At 41.6% G+C, this 21,639-nt stretch overlaps 2 protein-coding genes across 4 annotated transcripts in view; one reads left to right on the top strand and one right to left on the bottom strand.

Moving 5' to 3' along the window:
- The window catches only part of LOC115465556 (cleavage and polyadenylation specificity factor subunit 6-like), a 32,204-nt gene extending 26,978 nt beyond the window's left edge, over positions 1-5,226 (bottom strand). The window contains exon 1 of the mRNA XM_030196106.1: positions 5,120-5,226. The gene's annotated coding sequence lies outside the window, so the exon portion shown is untranslated. The remainder of the gene's footprint in view (positions 1-5,119) is intronic.
- Positions 5,227-5,496: 270 nt separating this feature from the next.
- The window catches only part of UTP25 (UTP25 small subunit processor component), a 59,716-nt gene continuing 43,573 nt past the window's right edge, over positions 5,497-21,639 (top strand). For all 3 annotated transcript variants that reach the window (XR_003941431.1, XM_030196096.1, XM_030196094.1), the window contains exons 1-4: positions 5,497-5,696; positions 15,137-15,176; positions 19,440-19,680; positions 19,900-20,088. Coding sequence is in view for 2 of the 3 variants with exons in the window: in XM_030196096.1 (XP_030051956.1) it covers positions 5,596-5,696; positions 15,137-15,176; positions 19,440-19,680; positions 19,900-20,088 (571 nt within the window). In the remaining variant the exon portion in view is untranslated. The remainder of the gene's footprint in view (positions 5,697-15,136; positions 15,177-19,439; positions 19,681-19,899; positions 20,089-21,639) is intronic.

Genomic DNA, 21,639 nt, shown 5'->3' with positions numbered 1-21,639 from the left:
CTGACACAGTGATATTCTTGTTGGGCACTTATTGTACTCATTTCACGTCACAGATTCGTTGGTTCTTTCATCCACGTGCCTGGACCAATTACCAATCACTAGTCTTTCTAAAGGCTTGATTTGGTTTCCTCTTTCTTCAGTTCTACTCACTGGCATTTACAACATAAAAAGACTCCGGAGGCAGGCGTTGTTCACTGAAAAATGGTGCTGTGTCTTGTCTCACTCATTATTAAAGAACCTCTTTTACCACTCGTCTCCTTGGTTTCTTGGACGTGTTGAGTTGATCACACTACTTCTTGGTTTCTACTTCTCCCCCCCCCCCCCCCCCGTAGCAGATCAAGTTTCTCCACTCTAGTGGCTACTACCCTAGGGGATCACTGGTGCCATTTTGGAAATTAAGCACCCAACCAGGGCGGCAGCAAAAGGAAATTCTGCTGCCTGGGACCCAATGCTCGCCAGTGCTGTCCACCTGGAAAGTCCAGGTGAGGGACCAAAGGTGGGAGGAGGGCTGGGCTCAGAGGAGGTTTTTTTTTTGTTGGAAGGGAGGGGTCTTGTGAGGGGGCAGAGGAATTCTGGGAGTGTGATGGGGGGGTTGGTTTAGTGTCAGGGGAGGTTTGGGTGCTTGATCAGGGAAAATTCTCTGGATGACATAATGGCAGCACTGCGTGATGATAATTCAATGAGATTGTACATACAGGATGGGGCCAAACCACATAGAATCTGGTGAAAGAGTATACATAATTTAAACGATATTCTTTTATTGGCAACCAGTATAGAGAATATAGAAGAGGTGTTGCTTTGTTGAATCATGGTGATCTACATATTAGCCATGTTTTGGGTAGTTTGTAATTTTCTGAGTAGGCTGCATTTAATTCCTGTACACATGGATTTATAATATAATATTCAAGTTTAGTTAGAACTAGGGATTGAACTAAAGTATGGAAAACTGAAAAATGGTCTTAATCTTTTTAGTGTCCAGAGTGAGTGAAAGACACTTGAGACTTGTTTTTCAAGGGTGAGGAATTGATCAATTGTAATTCCTAGAATTTTCATTGTTGAATCAAGAGGATAGGTGATGTTCTCAATTGTGAAATTTTTAAGATTGATAGGTTGGTGAGGGAGGGAGGATTAGTTATTATAAGACAGTGATGAGTTTTAATTTGAAGTTGATTGCCCAGGATTCCATTATTGTTATGCCTAATTTAATATGGAGTTCTCTCTTCAATTTCTTTGGTGAATGGACATCATCAGCATATATACATTTTGGTAAACCATTCTTTCCATTAAGTTACCCAGGGGGATCATCATGATGTTGAACAGGATGGGGATAATGGAGAGCCCTGAGGTACTCCGCAGTCCAGGGACCATATTGAAGAAATTTTACCTGATTGTTTGACTTGATATGATATGGATCCTAGGGAACCATTTTAGAACATTTTCACAGATACCATAGTGGTCCAGGATATTTAAAAGAATGCTATGATCGACAGTGTCAAAAGCACTAGACATATTGAACTGAAGTATTAAGACGTTTTTACCCAAACTTAGGTTTTTGTTTTTTTTTAAGTTGGCTAGTACGGTGGTTAGATCAGTTTCAGTGCTATAAAAGGGTCTGAAACCAGATTGTGAGCTATGTAAGATGGAGTGCAATTGAAAATAATCCATCAGTTGTTGTGAGATAAGTCCTTCCATTACCTTTAAAGGAACAGAAGCCACCGGTCTATAATTAGAGACTATACTTAAACTCGTCTAGGCATTCTTTGGTTTGAGAGTCAGAACAATGCTACCATTTTGATTTGGGAATAGTCCCTGGAATAGAATCAAAGTGAGTGCTGAGTGTAGATAATATACAAATATTGTGGGGACTGATTTCAGAAGATAGGGCACATATCAAGTAAGCATTGTGATTTTGAAAATTTGAGTAAGGTATGGTTGACTTTTTCAACTGTAGGTAGACCAGATCCTGTTAGCTTTTGAGCTGGAAGGAGATGGCTCGAGTAGATTGAGGAAATGATCTTTTTAATGTTAGTGATTTTTTTAGTTCTTGTCTAATTTTAGTTATTTTTTTGCTCAAAATAGGTCGCCAACTGGTTGGTGGATGGGGAAGGTTCATTTGTTATAGCTGCAGTCTATTTAACAGGTTATTTACTAAGGCATAGAGGAGTTTTCTTAGGTTAACTGTTGATCCATCAATAGACTTTGAGTAATATGTTGTTATTGCTTTGGTGATCATATGTTTGTATGGGTTTTTTGGAGTATTTTCCAATTATTCCAATATTCAATTGATTTTTTTAAACTTGTAGTTATTTAATTTAAGGGGGAGCAAAATATTCCCAAATCCCCATAATAAAAATAATTTTTACAAGACGTTTGGAATACTGTAGTACTGCAGAGATAGCAGACATACTGCAGTTAATTCACAAACACATAACCATATCATTTAGACCAGAGCTTTTCAACCCTTTTCTGGAGGCACACCCAACCAGTTGGATTTTCAAGATTAACATAAGAAATATTCATGAGAGATTTGCATACAGTGCATGCAAACCTACTGTATGCATATTCGTTCAGCAAATCCTGAAAATAGACTAGCTAGATCCATGTCAATATGGATTCAGACCCGGTTATGGAACAGAAACAGTCCTCGTATCCCTACTAAATGATCTTCACAGAAACCGAGACAGGGGATTTGCCTTGGTGTTAGTACTGCTAGATTTCTCAACAGTTTTTGACACTGTGGATCATGATATCATGCCAGCAAGACTGACAGAAACAGGTATCAACGGAACAGTACTTGGTTCAGATCCTATTTATAAGACTGGCAACAATCCATAACGTTTGGCAGCAACTTATCACCACCATGGGCGCTGACTAGTGGAGTACCACAAGAATCGATACTATCACCTATTCTATTCAATATCTAACTTAAGCCACTAGCTAAGCTGATTCGGTTAATGGACACTCAGTTCTACATCTACGCAGATGGTGTGCAGCTACCCATACCCACTGAACCTGATCTACCTACAACCCTGAATAAACTGATTACCTGTCTAACATCAATTCAAGAATGGGCTAAAAACAACAAACTTTGCCTGAATCCAAGTAAAACTGAGCTTCTCTGGGTGCCTAACATAAGTGGCTACATACCTGACATCAAAATCTCTTTTGAGAAATACGAACTGCCCCTAAAACCACAAGTCAGGAACCTTGGCATATAGTTAGAGTGAACACTTACTCCAATTCCTCAAATCCAAGCAACCTTCAAGAGCTGCTTCTACTATTTGCGACAGCTACACTGCCTTTCTCCTTACACTGAGAAGGTAAACCTTATCCCAGTTCTGCATGCCATGATAATACCAAGACTGGATTACTGTAATGCACTCTACAACGGTCTGACTACAAAGGGCCTGCACCAGCTCCAATTCCTTCAGAATGCTGCAGCAAGATTAATAGAAGGTAGCAAGAGACATAACCACATCACACCATTTTTGCAAAACCTTCACTGGCTATCAGTACAATACAGGACTAAATTTAAACTCTATGTCTGATCTTCAAAGCCCTTAAAGGAAATGGCCCCGAGCACCTGAAGAATAGGATGATCTTCTACACACCTCCAAGGGTGCTAAGGTCCTCTCAAGGACTATTACTAACCATACCCTCTCCAAAAGACATTACAGGATGCTATACCTTCTCTTACATGTGCACGCAGTTATGGAATGCATTACCCGCAGAACTGAAAACAATTGACGAAACAACTACCTTTCGCAAATCTCTGAAGACATATTTCTTCAACAAAGCCTACAATGAGAACCTATAGCCCCACTAATCCACTTCACCAACCCATTCAGTTATGAAAACCCACCTTCTATATACACCCTAATAAATCCCTTCCTTCTCTTTCTTCCCTTAATCTCTACACAATACTAACAATACTTGATACACTGGAAAAACCATGTTAATACTATGTAAGCCACTTTGAGCCTGCAAATAGATGGGATAAGGTGGGATACAAATGTAATAAATAAAATAATACCTGCAAGACAGCCTTCTCAGGAGTAGTCCCCACACTCCCTGAAAGGCTCCACTTAACACAAGACTATTTCTGCTTCAGGAAGCAGGTGAAAGATTGGCTCCTTCAACCAGGCCTTTAATTGATGTTAGTCTCACTCACTCACACACACAAGTAATGACACCGGCTACACATACTGCAGCAGGACATGTTTATCCACTCCTACCCTAGCTAAGATAATATTTAACTCTCTGACCTCATGTGCACCTTTCTTTAGTCACCTTATTTCCTAACTCATCTTACTCTTTTACCTATCTATATGTTCCATCTTTGCTTATACCCTACACTGTCAATTAAAATGCTCTATTACATATTGTGTCAACACTGTAATACACTATACCATATATATATTTGAATATTTTTACTAATGTAATTGTGTATTGCTTATGTTCGATTTATTCTTACTGTACACAACCTTGATTGAATTCCTTCAAAAGGGCAGTAAATAAATCGATGTGCCTCCAGAATGGTTTAGAAGCATGACAGACTGTACCGCCCAAGGAAGTGCACAGTTAACAATGGAAGAGACAGATACCGACATTAACCATAACAACTTGAACTCTTTGATCGTATATAAAAAAAAATACAAACAAGATCAATGTTTGATGAAACATGAAAAATACAGCTAATCACCGAAATTACTTTCTACAAAGGAAACGAGATTTGTTCAATAACGTGCCTCGTGTTCTCCTCTCAAAGCAAAACATAAAAATAGGCTGCCACTACTGCTTTAAAATGAAGGATTTCAAAGTGGGAACATTGGTAGGTTAAAGCTTCCTCAGACTCGCCTCCTCATATATAAATTTAAAAAAAAAACCCAAGGCATATTTTGCTAGCCTCAGACAACCTCCACAATCTCAGTATTACACCCTCATTCCCAACCCACCACTCAATAATGCTCCAACCGCTCCCACCTTCCCCGAATTCCAATTCCCAATTCTCAAGCCTAGCCGAAAACACACACACAAAAAAAGACAACAATCCTCCCTCTCCCCCCCCCCCTCAAAAAAAAGGTAAAGAAGGAGCAGCGGAACCAGCATATCCACTTACGTTCTTTACGGTTAATCTCTACTCAAGGATAACGCCAGCAGCAGGTTTATCACGCTCCTTTGACTTCCAGCAACACCCACCAGTCAGAAAACTATAGGAACGAGCAAACAAATAAGCATGCGCGAAACACCAGAGAAACGCGCAATCTCTCTCCTAATTCTGGCCTGGGCTTTGCCCACGGAGAAGGCGAGCCTTGGACCTGTGTTGATGACGTCACAAAGTCCGTAACGGTACAGAAAAAAACTTTGCAGCCGAGGCATTGGATAGGTATCTGCGGCTGGGTTGTTTCATAAACGTTGATATAAACGAAAGATCTATAAAACCTGAAGAAAGATTTTGCACTCCTCGTTTCCATGGATACAGGTCGCGCCACTGGGGTCCTTTCGCTCTCCTCAGTACGACAGTTGCAGTTTGCGGAAACCGTAAAGCGTACTTGAAGGATACACGTGTGGATATTTTTATCTAACAAACGAGACATGGGGAAAAGGAAGCAAAATAAACAGATAATAAATAGCCTAACGAAGAAACAGAAGAAACATTTAAAGGATTTTGGAGAGCAGCACCCTTTCTATGACAAGTATGTATTAAGACACATGCCGAGAAAATACTTCCAAATGGGAAGAGTTGGCGCGATAGCCGTGTTAATCCACGTTTAAAGGTAATACATAAAACAAAACAAAACGATACCTTTTTAATTGAACTAGCTTAGTACATGTTTTGAGCAGATTTCAAAGACAAGAAATGCGCTAAATATGACAAGTATCAGAATATATAAGTGAAACATAAAAGCATTCAAATGACAAGTCTCGAGGGAAAGGTAAGGGTGGGGGATAAGAAACACGGAGAGATGAATGGGTGATCAGAGAATGACAACAAAGCAATACAATTTATAATGTCATAGGGAACACATTTTAATGTTTATTGAACCGACATACAAAGAGCTAGCAAATACAGTTTCAAATATCTTGTTATATACTCTGTGTTTTTAAAAAAACAAAAAATATTCAAAATGCTCCCACTTATCCTCCTACCCTTTTGCCCAGACTTCATCCCCCTCCCTCCATTCCCATCCTACCTTAAGCTGCTCAGATGAAAATTAACTGTTACATAAGTATTGCCATACTGGGACAGACCAAAGGGATCCATCAAGCCCAGCATCCTGTTTCCAACAGTGTCCAATCCAGGTCACAAATACTTTGCAAAATCCCAAAGAAGTACAACACATTCTATACTGCTTACCCCAGAAATAGTGGATTTTCCCCAAATCCAATTTAATATGGGCTATGGACTTTTCCTTTAGGAAGCCGTCCAAACCTTTTTAAAACTCTGCTAAGCTAACTGCCTTTACCACATTCTCTGGCAACGAATTCCAGAGTTTAATTACACATTGAGTGAAGAAATATTTTCTCCAATTCGTTTTAAATTTACTACTTTATAGCTTCATTTATTTACATTTTTTTGCTCACACCTTTTTTTCAGTAGTACTATTCATTGAATGCTTCCTAGTCCTAGTATTTTTGGAAAGAGTAAACAGATGCTTTACGTCTATCCTTTCCACTCCACTCCACTCATTATTTTATAGACCTCTATCATATCTCCCCATAGCTGTCTTTTCTCCAAGCTGAAGAGCCCTAGCCACTTTAGCCTTTCCTCATAGGGAAGTCATCCCATCCCCTTTATCATTTTTGTTGCCCTTCTCTGCACCTTTTCTAATTCGACTATATCCTTTTTGAGATGCGGTGACCAGAACTGAACACAGTATTCGAGGTGCAGTCGCACCATGGAGCGATACAAGGGCATTGTAATGTCCTCATTTTTTTTTGTTTTCCATTCCTTTCCTAATAATACCTAACATTCTATTTGCTTTCTTAGCTGCCGCAGCACACTGAGCAGAAGGTTTCAACGTATCATCAACAACGACACCTAGATCCCTTTCTTGGTCAGTGACTCCTAACGTGGAACCTTGCATTGCATAGCTATAATTCGGGTTCCTCTTTCCCACATGCATCACTTTGCACTTGCTCACATTAAACATCATCTGTCATTTAGACGCCCAGTCTCCCAGTCCCGTAAGGTCCTGTTGTAATTTTTTACAATCCTCTTGCGATTTAATAACTTTGAATAACTTTGTGCTTTCAGCAAATTTAATTACCTAGCTAGTTATTCCCATCTCTAGGTCATTTATAAATATGTTAAAAGCAAATAATGTTAGTACAAGGTTTGAGAAACATTAGAGACCATTGGATTAAAGCATGAGACGAAAAACATTAAAGAGAGGATAATGGATGATATTAGGAAGTAGAAGTCATGATCGATTGTTATGAAGCAGTCTTTGGGAGGAGAGAGGTTTTTAGCCTCTTCCTGAAGTCGAGGTAGCTGTTTTCTGTTTTGATGGGAATAGATAGAGAGTTCCATATTTTGATCCTAGAACGGGGAATAGAGAGCTGAAAATCCTCTGATTTCTAATTGTCTTTTGGAATGGTGATGCTAGTATCAGTTGTTGTTTAGTCTGTTGGACTGTACCAGACATAGGGATGCGCCCTTATTCAGTAGTTCAGAGGTAGGATTTGAAAAACTAAACAAGCAGCTTTGAATCTGAGTCTTTCTGCTATGGGAAGCCAGTGCAATTTGTTTAGATGAGTTGAAACACTAGTATATCTTTTCAATCTGTATATTAATCTAGCAGCAGTGTTCTGTATGATTTGCAGTTTTTTCTGATATTGACGCTTAATACCAAGAAATAGAACGTTACAGTAATCCAAGTGAGGTAGGACTAACATTTGGACTAGTAGTGCAAAGACCTTTTGGTCGAAGATTAATGCGACAAGATGTAGCTGTTTCATTTTGAATAGTGTTTTCTTCCATAGCTGGTTAATATGGAAGCATAGGTAAGTGAAGAGTTGAGCAAGACCCCTAGTACTCTGGTTTCAGATTTGACTGTGAAGATCTGACCATTGGTCAAGGATATTCTTGATGGGACATCAACTCCTTGATTTCGGAACCACAGGACCTTGGTTGTTTCCGCATTCAATTTCAGTTTATTAGTCAGGGCCCAGGTTCTGACAGCAGTCATACCATTTGCTTCAGACTGAGTTGGATCTATGTTTGATGCTGTCACTGGTAAGAGAAGCAGGATGTTATCTGCAGAGGATAATAGTTCATTAAGTCCCAGGTGTATTGAGGCAAGGGATGACATAAAGAAATTGAACAGGATAGGTGAGAGGTGAGATCCCTGCGGAACCCCGCAGTTAGGAGACCAGAAGTTGGAAAGTTGGTTGTTTTGCTTGACAGAATAATTACGATTTGAAAGGAATTTGCTGAACCATTTGAACACAGACCCTGTTATTCCTGTCTGATCCAGGAGTTCAAGTAGCAATGTGTGGTCAACCGTATCAAATGCCGTCGATATATTGAATTGGAGAAGAATTACTTTATTGCCTTTGCCTAGGTGTTGTTTGACATATGTAGTTAGAACTAGCAGCAGTGTTTCTGTACTATGTGACTGAAGCCAAATTGTGACCAGTATAAAATAGAAAATTTTCCAGATGTAGAGATGTTTACTAATGTAGGTTTCTAAGTAGAAAGAGGTATGCTTGCCACTGGACGGTAGTTTGCAGGTGATGCTATGTCTAGTCCAGATCTCTTCAGTAGTGGTGTGAGAACAATTTTGCCCGTTAGGAGGAAGAGAGACAGTTTTTAGCAGCTTATTGAGATTGAGTAGCCAATTTACTGCTTCCATAGGGATGAATTTGAGTAGGTGTTTTGGGCATTGATCCAGGGAGCAGTTGGCTCTGGAGCATTTCAACAGCACTGATCTTACATCCTCAACTGTTAGTGTGTTGTGACCTGGTTTTACAGCCTGCCTCACTGACACAACACTAACACAGACTACTCAACAATTACTGTTGATTCTTTTGGATTTATATTAGGTAAATGAGACTTTTATTAGAGGTTAAAATGGAGAGTGTGTAAGTCATTATTGTCAAAGATACACAGTGATTAAGCTATATACTTGTCTATAGTTGAAAAGAAACAATCATTACATAACTGGTCATTAATTACTACATCCAGGCTTTCTTATCAGTGAAGCTAGGAGTCTCTTGACCAGGCAAGAAGCAATAATAAACAATCATTATATACATACATCACTGGTCACCACATCACCCAGGCTTTTTACATCAGCTGAGAGAAGCCCCTTTTTCAGCGAAGCCGGTGTCTCGTGACCAGGAGTCTCTTTCAGTGTGATGCGTCCATCCATAGATGAGCTTCTGGTTTCACTGTTAAAAGCTTCCCTTTTTTATTAGGCTTAGAACTCGTGTTCAGAGCTAAGGAAAATTACAGAATGCTTTAGAATTTCTCTGTTGAGGTAAACAAGCCATAATGTGGAAATGTGGTCACATGTTTCTCAGTCCAGGTGGCGAGTCTGAACTTGAAACAGGCTCCACCTCTCCCTTCACATACCAAATTAATTAGAGCTGTGGCTTATCTTCTTCCACATTCCAAATCATTTTCACACAAACAGAGTAAACAATCAGAGTTGAAAAGCAATTTTTAAAATCCTTTACATAGTGGTTGAAAAGATTCCCAGTTTTGGTCAGTTTTGAGTCCTTGGGTTGTAGGATCTCTGGCGTTTAAGGTTGAGATACGAGTTGGACTATTTTCCCCTCAGCCGTCTCTTCTCCAAGCTGAAAAGCCCTAGCCTCCTTAGTCTTTCTTCATAGGGAAGTTGTCACATCCCGCTATCATTTTAGTCGCCCTTCGCTGCACCTTTTCCAATTCCACTATATCTTTCTTGAGATGCGGCGATCAGAATTGAACACAATACTCAAGGTGCGGTCGCACCATGGAGCGATATAACGGCATTATAACATCCTCACACCTGTTTTCCATATCTTTCCTAATAATACCCAACATTCTATTCGCTTTCCGAGCTGCAGCAGCACACTGAGCAGAAGGTTTCAGCGTATTATCGACGACGACACCCAGATCCCTTTCTTGGTCCGTAACTCCTAACGTGGAACCTTGCATGACGTAGCTATAATTCGGGTTCTTTTTTCCCACATACATCACCTTGCACTTGCTCACATTAAACGTCATCTGCCATTTAGCCGCCCATTCTCCCAGTCTCGAAAGGTTCTTCTGTAATTTTTCACAATCCTGTAGCGAGTTAACGACTTTGAATAACTTTGTGTCATCAGCAAATTTAATTACCACGCTAATTACCCCCATCTCTAAATCATTTATAAATATATTAAAAAGCAGAGGTCTTAGCACAGACACCTGAGGAACCCCACTAACTATCCTTCTCCATTGTGAATACTGCCCATTTAACCCCACTCTCTTGTTTCCTATCCTTCAACCAATTTTTAATCCACAATAGGACTTTTCCTCCTATCCCATGACCCTCCAATTTTCTCTGTAGTCTTTCATGAGGTACCTTGTCAAACGCCTTTTGAAAATCCAGATACACAATATCAACCGGCTCCCCTTTGTCCACGTTTGTTTACTCCTTCAAAGAAATGAAGTAAATTGGTCAGGCAAGATTTCCCCACACAAAAGCCGTGCTGACTTGGTACTCAGTAATCCATGTCCTCGGATGTGCTCTGTAATTTTGTTTTTAATAATAGCCTCTACCATTTTCCCCGGCACTGACATCAGACTCACCGGTCTATAATTTCCCGGATCTCCCCTGGAACCTTTTTTAAAAGTGGGCGTTACATTGGCCACCCTCCAATCTTCCGGTACCACGCTCAATTTTTAAGGATAAATTGCATATCACTAGCAGTTGCTCCGCAAGCTCATTTTTCAGTTCTATCAGTACTCTAGGATGAATACCATCCGGTCCAGGATATTTGCTACTCTTCAGTTTGCTGAACTGCCCCATTACGTCCTCCAGGTTTACCGTGAAGTCAGTAAGTTTCTCCGACTCGTCCGCTTGAAATATCATTTCCGACACCGGTGGTCTAAGTACTTGGTTCATTACACTTTAAAAGGTGGCAAGTGCCCCATGGAGCCTGAAGGGCAGTACCGTAAACTGATATAGACCTTGATTTGTCATGAAAGCTGTCTCCTTGTGACTTCTCCTCCAGCTGAATCTGCCAGTATCCCTTTGTTAAATCAGTGGTGGATAAATAGTTGGGCCTCCCAACTGTTCTATTAAATCATCCACCTGAGGCATTGGATAGGGTCAAAAGGAGATACTATTGGACCCCCCCCCCCCCCCATAGTCCACACACAATTGGGTATTTCCATCAGGTTTAGGTACTAACACTGTGGGACTAGCCCACTCTCTGGTCGATTCTTCCACTATCCCCTGCCTTGGCTGTGGATGCTGTGGTATGCGGACATATCTGAATGTTGGACTGGGATCCTCTCCATCTTCCGCAGGTGCATGGCCTACTGAAGCAAGATCCGGTGCTCATGGAGGATCTATGCCCCTTTAGTCTTATGGCTTGGCTATTGAAAAGATTTGTTTGAGAGACAAAGGTTATTCTGATTTGGTCATTGGTACCGTGCTTCAGACTCCAAAATGCTGTACACCCCTGGCATATTCGAGGGTGTGGAGGATATTAGAGTATTGGTGTACTGAGCTTGGACTTTCTCCCTTCTCTGCTCAGATTGTGCACATCCTTGCACTTCTCCAGGCAGGCCTTCAAAAAGGATTGGCGTTGTGTTCTCTAAAAGTTCAGGTTGTTGCTTTTGGCCTGTTTCAGGGGCCGACTACAGAAGACATCTCTTGTGGCTCACCTGGATATCATTCGATTCTTGTGGGGAGCAGGCTGCTTGCAGCGTCCCTTTTATATGCTGTGTCCAGAGTGGAACCTTAATTTAGTCTTTTGAGCTCTGCAGAAGCCTCCTTTTGAGCCACTCTGGAAGGCCTCCTTGAAAGATCTTACTTTACAGTGTTCTCGTGGCTGTTGTGTCAGTGCGTAGGGTTTTGGAGCTTCAGACCCTCTCTTGTCGGGATCTCTGTCTCCGCATTTTGGATGTGGGGGTCTCCCTGCGCATGGTTCCTTCCTTCCAAAAGTGGTATCGGCATTTCATCTCAACCAATCTGTGGAGCTTTCATCCTTTCACAGAGAGGATCAGAGGCTCCGTATTCTTCCTTGAAGCTTCTCAATGTGCATAGAATCCTCATTAGATATCTGGAAGTGACGAATGAGTTTTGCAAATCAGACTGTGTTTTTTGGTAAACAGGCTTGGCCTCATGGCTTCCAAGTCCACAGTTGCTAGATGGCTAAAGGAGACTGTCGCGTCAGCTTATTTGCTTTCGGGGAAGCAAGCTCCTCAAGTCTAACGGGCTCATTCTATGAGGCATACAGCAACATCCTGGGCAAAGACTACCTTACAGTCTCTGGTGGATATTTGTAAAGTAGCGACGTGGTTGATGCTGCATATCTTTGCCAAGTACTACAGTGTGGACGTTGCAGCATGCTTGGAAGCCAGTTTTGGGGCTTCAGTCTTCAGGGCAGCTGCGGCACCAGGATCCTACCCACTGTAGGGATTGCTTTTGAACATCCCACAGGTTCTGGAATAGTGGGAATCTACGTAATGGAAGGAGAAATTAGTATTACTTGATTAATTTTCTTTACATTAGTCCTTTCCACTATTCCAGAGACTTGCCCGAGATTTCTGAGATGTGTATTCGGTGCAGGGTAATGGGCCAGATAATGACTGTCCCTTTGTATGTTGCTTCCTGCATATCTCATGTTCTTTACAAGCTGTCCAGAGATGAGAGAGGTCCACACATAGTTGCTTGTTTGGTTAGTGTTAGGTTAGCAAGTTGTTTTAAGGTTGTTGTTTGTTCTGAGTATTATCCTTACTGCTTGTCTACGTAAATACTGAGGGGCTGGACTGGATGCCAAAAGAGACATGTCTCAGCTCAGAGTTCTCTATCCCCACCTGCTGGTTGATGGACACAACTATCCCACAGGTTCTGGAATAGTGGGAAGGACTAATAGGAAGAAAATTATCACGTAAGACCTAATTTCTCTTTTCCCTTTCTTGTTTCCCCTTCCTCCATTTGTAAACTAAACTCATGTATGTCTGTTTGGGGACTCTGAGTGAAGGCTGTATGAGGCATGAATATGTGCATATGTGTCTTTGTGCCTATGTGTATAGACAGATGAAAGAAGCCTCCACAACAGGCATTATTGCCTATGCATTAAACGCCTAGGAGCCTTTTTACTAAGCATGTTAGCCACTTTGAGTTTGATTTTACACACATTCTTGAAAATAACTTTTACAAAAGTGAAGATTTGGATAATGAAAATAATTATACATTCTTTTCATGGGGTTCAGCTTGAGCATAGGGAGATGATGAAGAAAAGATGAGGAGTTAATCTTATGAGAAGCAGATTTCTAGAGCATGGGATCACATTTTTTGGAGGGAAGGGATTTAGTCACTTTGGTTCATGCATTAATTATGAGTAAAATGGAGAAATGGAACAGTTTATGTAGGGGTTTGCAGGGATGGCAGCTAAAGCAGAGCACAAGCTTTAAAACAGAATTCTCCACATTTTTAAGCATTTAGGGGCCAAACAGTTTATGTCTATTTCATGGACAATAGGTTGAAATCATCTGCTCAGTGTGCAGCATTGTTTAAAAATGCATGCACAGAAGAATGTTAGGATTTATTAGAAAAGAATCAAACATATAAACGGTGAGTGACCGTACTCACTCGCAAATGCGACGGCAAGTGACCGTACTCACTTGCAAATGCGCAGCAGAGACTTTCCTCTCTGCCCCGCCCCCACTTCAATACGTGATGATGGGGCGGGACAGAGAGGGAAGTCTCTACTGGCATGCTGCAGACGTCGGAACCGCTCCTCCTCCCCCGGAGTCGCCGCCGCCCTTCCATCTGGCCCGAGTACTGTGAACTTACATCAGCACGCAGCAGCAGGCACATCAGCAAAACTGCCGTCGGGCTTCCTTCTCTGCCTTTGTCCCGCCCTCGCCGACATTACGTCACACGAGGGCGGGACACAGGCAGAGAAGGAAGCCCGCCCCGACGGCAGCTTTGCTGATGTGCCTGCTGCTGCGTGCTGATGTAAGTTTACAGTGCTGCTCGGGCCGGGTGGAGGGGCGGCGGCAGCGACTCCCGGGGGGGGGGGGCTCGGAACCCCCCCCATTCCAAAAGTAGCCCGTTTTCACGGGCTCAACGGCTAGTAGAGAATAAAACAGAGAATATCATAATGCCTCTACATTACTCTATGCTTGCCACATCTAAAAAAAAATGTAGCTGTATTACAAATGGTACAGAGAAGAGGAACTAAAATGGTAAAGGGGGTTGAAACAATTGCTTTGTGAAGAAAAGTTAAAAAGGTAAGGGCTCTTCAGATGGCTGAGGGGAGATAATAGAGATCTAGAAAATAAATATTAAGTGGTCTGGCACAGTAAAGCAGTTCTTAGATTCGAACCATGGGAATGCCTCTGGGGATGTCCAGAATGAGGGCAATTTTATAACAGAGCATCTTTATTATCAAAGCACATACTTCTAATATGTGGCCTCTATAGAATAAGGTCAGCATGTGTATGTATATGCCTTGATGACTGAAATTCCCTGTTATAAAATTATCCTCACTGTGGACATCTTCAGTAGTGTTTCCAAGGTTGGGCTAACCTGAGTACATACATGGCAGGAAAAACTCTAGTCACTTAAGGTTTGGGAAATTTAGATTCAATCTTAATTTCATTTAGCCAGCCTGGAGTTGAACCTTAGGATAAGTTGTGCACTAAAAATTTGCCCTAGAATGCTTAAACTTTAAACTCTTAGTGGATACTGGATACCTCGCTCTTATGTGATCTGGAAGAATCCTAGATGGTTCAGTTGTCGCTTTCTTAGTACGCCACTAAAAAACTGAGTTGTGTAGCTTTAAAGTTTTGTGGGTTTTGGCCCTAAACACTTTTTTGACTAATATATATTTTTTTTAATTCTGCTTTTTCATTTTGCTTTCTTTACTGCATGTAAAACTATTTTGTGGTCAGTGACACATTTTCACCAATATTTTGTTGCAGAGATTCAGGAAAGGAAGAAAGAACTCAAGTCGTTGAGGTGGTAAGTGATTTCACATCCTATATAATAATTTGCACCTTCGTCTGGATGCCTGGGTTCGTAACACAGTTCCCATTGGTCCGCCCTGGGGATGACGTCACAGGGTGGACCAATGGGAAGTGAGAGGGAAGGGAACCTAGCAGCAGCCACCGGAGGCGAGTAAAGAATCGGGCCCCCCCCCCCAAGTTCCATGACCCCCTACCTCCCTCCCTCCTTCCACTCCAGTCCGACGGCCCCACTCCCGTCCGAGTTCCACACCCCCCCTCTCCTCCGATTTCCGCTGCCCAGCACCTCCCTCCCGCTCTGTGGCCTCCGAGTGCAAGCAGGAGATGTGCAGGTGCCCCAGCCCTTTGTAAGTGCCAGCTGTCATTTAAAACGTTTTACCTCCTGCTCCGCCGGCAACAGTGAAGTCCAGCACGCATGGACGCCGCTTCAGACTGCCTTTGCTTTCTCTTCTGTTTCAGCTGTTCCTCTGGTCCCGCCTTTCCGCAAACAGGAAATGAGGGCGGGACCAGAGGAACAGCTGAAACAGAAGCAAAGGCAGTCTGAAGCGGCGTCCATGCGTGCTGGACTTCACTGTTGCCGGCGGAGCAGGAGGTAAAACGTTTTATAAAGCCAGCACACGTCCTGCTTGCACTTGGAGGCCACAGAGAGAGAGGGAGGGAGCTGCGGGGTTGTGGAACTCGGACGACAGTGGGTGCATGGAACTCGGAGGGCACGGGACGAGAGAGGGGAAGGGGGTCCTGAGAAGAGAGGGGGGTCCTGAAACGAGAGAGGGGGGAGGGGGTCCTGAGACGAGAGGAGGGGGAGGGGCGGGTCCTGGAACTCGAAGGTGAGGGGTGCCTGGAACTCGGAGGAGAGGGAGGGACGCAGGTAGGGGGGGCGTGGAACTCGGAGGGAGGGAGGCAGGTAGGGGGCATGGAACTCGGATGGGAGGGGGCCTGAAACTTGGAGGGAGGTAGGGAGGGGGCCCTGGAACCTTGCTAGCGCCCTTTTCCTTTCTGTTGGAAACGGTCCTCTTTTACTAGTTTTATATAATAAAAAGCATGTGGTGGCTAAATCAATTTATCTGTGCAACTAGTTCAGAACATTTGTTTGTGGGGAAAAGTTTGAATCGGTTAAACAGGCTTGTAAAGTGTTGTTTTTTTGACTGTGCAAGAAATTTGTATCAAACCCAAACTATTCTATTTGTTTCTGATTTCTTGTACAGATTGCTGTAACCACATAGGTAGAGTGCACTGTTTTAAGAATTAATTACTTTTCCTGCTATCCATAGCTAAATTAGACTTTTTAGGATCTTCATTATGTCCCTGATCATAGCATTTTAAAATCTACAGGGAATTTTAAAGCACTAGTATGGTTGATAGTAGTCTAGGGAAAAGCAGGTAGGTTGTTAGCTTGGGTTCTGGATTTTTGACAGAACGAGGTTTCCTCTCCACTGTATGGGGTTCTATAAGCAGTATATATGCTCTTCAAATTAACTATATTTATTGTAGCTTGATGCACACTCTCTCTCTTGAGATTGATTTTCCTCATGCAATAGAAATACAGGCACTGCACCATAAATCCCTTTATTCTAAGTAGGCTTGGTTAAAGAAAAAATTTACATTGGAATAACAAATAATTTGACTTACTGCAACTCCTTTGGCATAGAGTTTGAAAGAGCTGTTACAGCACATGAGAAAGTCCTATACTTTATTCTGCTAAGTTTAATCTGCTTCATTGATGGAACCTATCCACATATTTCAATGGTCACCCAAGTCCCCACACAGTCCTGAAGGTAGACTTGATCCTTGTTCCAAAAGGTTTTATATCCTAGAATTAAGAATTTGACCACAATTCTAAAGTAGTCTAACAGTCAGTTCAGTTTTTTTAAGGACATGATATATGTTCAAGGACTGGGTAAAGAGTTCAGGGATTATTATAATTTGTTTAAAGATTAGAAAACCATTCAATGTGACCTATATGCAACACTATGGGACATAAGGAAGGTGAGGGAGGGGGGGCAATTTTTTTTCACATCATTGTACAATTGGACATCGGCAAACAAGTAAAAATGATTCTTAACCTCTCTCAAAATTGTTGTCAAAGGTGCCAGATGAAGATCAAATAGCAAAAGCATAGTATGGCATTGGTCAAGATGGAAAAACAACTTTTGGAGATCTGATAAGAGTAATTTTTAAGTAAGACTGTTATCATGCTAATCCTTTCTCTCTAAGGCCTACTGATCCAAAGTTGTTGGTAGTATTAAATGCTGCTGTTACCGCCTTTTTTTTTTTTTTTTGGAAGATATGACACTGCTACAGGATAAAGTCAAAATTAGTGCTGAGCTGAAAAGGGACTTCAAGGTGTAAATAATAAGAGTTGGAGAAACAATTTAAGAATATGGCAGAGTGAATTCCAGAGAGAATGGAAGGTGGTGATTGTAAAATTTCTAGAGATTCTTCTGTCAGAATTACAGGAAATTCAGTTTATGAAGGACTTTATACACGCTTTCAATCTTAAAGTACTTCCTTGATACACCAGAAGAAGTATCTGAAACCAGTGATGATTTGTAGAATCTGCCCCCTCCCCTGCTCATTACTCTTCCCCCCCCCCCCTTTAAGGACTAGGAATGCTCTCTGTGAAGCGTCTCAAGCCGTGGCTAGCCCATGGAGCAGAAGGTGGGGATAGGAATTGAAACCAGGTCTCCAACATGGCATAACATAACACTGCCATTGTGCTAGGTTTTTGGTAGGTTTTGGAGGGCTCACACTTTCCACCACAAGGGGGCCTGGGTCCCCTTCACTACAGTGCACTGTACCAACCACTAGGCTACTCCAGAGACCTGCTTGCTGCTTTAGTAGGATTGACCATAACATCTGAGGCTATCATAGAGGCTGGTATGTACTGTTTCTTTCACATCTTTGGTGGGTGGGAGGGGGTCACTGATCACTGGGGGAGTAAGGGGGAGTCATTCCTTTATTCCTTTAGTGGTTATCTGGTCATTTAGATTGTAAGCTCTTTTGAGCAGGGACTGTCTTTCTTCATGTTCAATTGTGAAGCGCTGCATACGACTGGTAGTGCTATAGAAATGATTTATAGTAGTAGTAGTAGTTAGGGCACATTTTTATGGCTTAGTTGCAGGTCTGGCGCAAAACGTCTTAGTTTTAGTCCTGGATGTTTTCATTTTGTTCCATTATGGCTGAAAAACGTCCAAGTCCTAGGAATGCCCAGATCTCACCCTTAACAAGCCCCCTTGAGACTTGGACACACTGCAGACGAACAGTATAGAAAAACATCTAGAAAATAGATTTTGAATATACTGATTTGGACTTTTTGGTGAGAAAATGTGGTAAAGACGGTTAGCTTAACGGGGTTTAAAAAGGGTCTGGACGACTTCCTAAAGGAAAAGTCCATAGACCATTATTAAATTGACTTCGGGAAAATCCACTGCTTATTTCTGGGATAAGCAACATAAAATATATGGAGTTTTCTGGGATCTTGCCAAGTATTTGCGACCTGAATTGGCCACTGTTGGAAACAGGATGCTGGGGTTGATGGACCTTTGGTCTGTCCCAGTGTGGCAATACTTATGTAAAAATGTCCATCTGCCGATTTATGCCACTTTTTAAAAGTTTTTCTCTTTTGAAAATGAGCCCCAAGGTAATTAGGAAAAAAAACAAGACTTCATCTACTGGACTGTTTGTTTTTTAAATATGGGATCAGAACTCATATTAAAAAACAAAAGTGAACTGCAGAATCCTCCATATAGGGGTAAATTCCCAAAAGGTCGGTGAAATTAAGGCACCGGGATGGTGCGTGTTAAGTGCAACTTCTGTAATGGCAGTTATGCAAGTAACTTCTAATCTTCAAATCTAGGCTAAATGCCCACCTTTTTGATGTTGCTTTTAACTTCTAACTCTTACTTGCTCAGTACCCATGTTTTATCATTCCCACCTTAGTAATTCCCTTATCTCTTATTTGTCCTGTGTGTCCTAATTAGATTGTAAGCTCTGGTGAGCAGGGACTGTCTCTTTATGTCCAGTGTACAGCACTGCATTCGTCTATAGAAATGATAAGTAGTAGTAGTAGTACTAATCAGTACCAACTAGCATGAATTAAGGCCAATTATAGGCAGTAATTGGCTGTTAATTGGAGTTAAATTATGCATTCTACCTATCTTGCTCTATAACTTGTGTGCGCAAATTTGCGTGCTGGTTGGAAATTTGAGCATACAAGTTTATAAAATTATAAGGATAATGCATATATTTGGTCTTCTTTTAGCCCAGCACCTCAGATGAGTCAAGTGATCAGGACAGTGATGTGGAAAGTGAACCAGAACAGGTGTCTGTGTATCACAAGCTGCTGAGTACATTAAAGACTGTATCTAAGGAAGATGAGGAGGAAGATGAGGAGGAAGATGAAGAAGATGCTCTCAAGGAAGGTGACAGTGAGGAGTCAATAATAAGCAATGAAGATGTTCAGAGGGATGGAGATACAGGAAGTGAAGGGAACTCAGAGGAAGGTAAGGTTTGCTTTTCTTCCATATCAGCAAAGAATCCTAACTCAGCAACATGAGAAGTTTGAAAAATGTATTTTTGGCACGTTGTCTTTAAAAGGAATAGAATCTTTTTTGCAAAAGTGAATCTTTGGGCTCTCCTGGAGGCAATTATTAACTAGAAAACAAAATAACCATAATTAGTTTGTGTAATAACACACTTATTATTTTTTTAAATATTGGTAGATGGTGAAATGATGACAGATGTCCATGATGAAGCCTGCACATCTAGTGGTCTAGCAACTGCAAAAGAGGATTTCACTGATGTGAAACATGAGTCCCAGTTTAGCCTGGAAACTAACTTCCTGGAGGCTGAGAGTAGAGACCACGGTACAAATGAGAAGGGAAGCGGTTTCTCTCTGCACGATATGAAGGGTGAGTGGAATTTCATTTATTCAGTTGTCTCTTGTAGAAGTAATTTTACCTTGGACTTGTGCAGGTGTATCTAGGAAAGGGCATGTGTAACTGTCCCAGTCTCTTAGCTTTGTTAGTGTATTAAAAGAGTCTTCAGTGCCAAATGATTATTTGAACATGTCTGGGAGTATTCAGCCTCTCTGCATAATTTGACCTAAAAGGATGGAGTGAGTCAATTGAAGATAACATTGCAGGGCATGGAAGACTAAGCTGCTCATTTTCAAAGCACATAGACTTACAAAGTTCCATAGTAACATATATAACTTTGTAAGTTTATGTGCTTTGAAAATGAGCCTCCATAAGTACTATAATCTTTAGAATTTATACGTTTTTGACAAGCTGTGAAATATATACGTCAAATCTGAAAAGGTATTCACTATATTACAGCTGCATCTATTCTTTGTTACTTGTTTAACCTGTAGTACTATGCAAGCCGTATTGAACCTGCTAACAAGTGGGAAAGTGCAGGGTATAAGTGTTATAACTTTTACCATCCCAGACAAAGCCTTCCCCTGTTCAGTCTCTGATGCCATATGCCTGAATCTGCAGGCATGTGAGACCGCTTCCCCATTTCTAATTCCTTTCTTTCTTCTCATCATGCCCAGCTGTTGCAGAAGCAGTCCTTTCCTGAGAGGCATGAATTTTGGTGCCTTCCGAATCCTGAGAGAAGTGCTTTCTGAGCCAGTCAGTAGGTTTCTGCAGTGGTTGGGCATCTTTCCCTCTTTAGGGCTGAATGCTGCTTTAGCATCACTTGCTAGCTCAAGAAACAGAAGCTTCTACCAGAATTGAACTTGAGTCTCACGCACAGCGTTAGCCAGTCCCTTGAAATTTGATATTTTAGTGAGTTTCTATGGGTTCTTTCATTTTCTGCCATGACAGAAAGCCTATAGGTGAAGAAATTAAAACTGGAGGAAGTAGGTATGAGACAAGTTCTCTCCTGCTTCCCACCACTGGTCCTGTATATCCCCTCTTTCTCCTTCCTCCTCTGCAGCCCAGAATCTTTCTCATCTCCCCTCTATCTTCTTTTCTATTCTTAAACCTCTGTCCCTCATGGCGCTGCTGCTGTATCCTGCTGGTCCCACAGTACTAATTTAAGAAACTCTTCCATATGTCACATAGCCTTCCCTGCGCTCTACTGTGTCTCACACCCTCCAATTCAACTTTTTGTGGCGAGCTGGAATGTAGCAGAGGGCAGGGAAGAGTCTGTAGTAGTGTTCCTCTGATTGCTACCACTGCTACAGGCTTCTGGAGTGGACAGGGAAAACATGTCTGCGGGCCATAGATTGGAGACCCTAGCCTTAGAGAATAAAGCTGTGTGAAAATACCAAATATTAGTGCAGACTAGTTGTATCTGCTCAGTGAAGTATTTAGGGTTCTTAGATTATTGCATGAATATTTTTTGAAAAGAAGAGGTTTAACTGTTCATAGTATTTATTTTAAAAGTAATTTCTGTACTCCAGATTCAAAACTGATAATTGACAGATCATGTGAAAAGTTTTAGAACCTAATAAG

This window comes from Microcaecilia unicolor, chromosome 3, assembly GCF_901765095.1.
Source record: "Microcaecilia unicolor chromosome 3, aMicUni1.1, whole genome shotgun sequence".
NCBI classification, from domain to species: Eukaryota; Metazoa; Chordata; class Amphibia; order Gymnophiona; family Siphonopidae; genus Microcaecilia; species Microcaecilia unicolor.
This window is presented reverse-complemented; position numbering and strand designations above follow the sequence as displayed.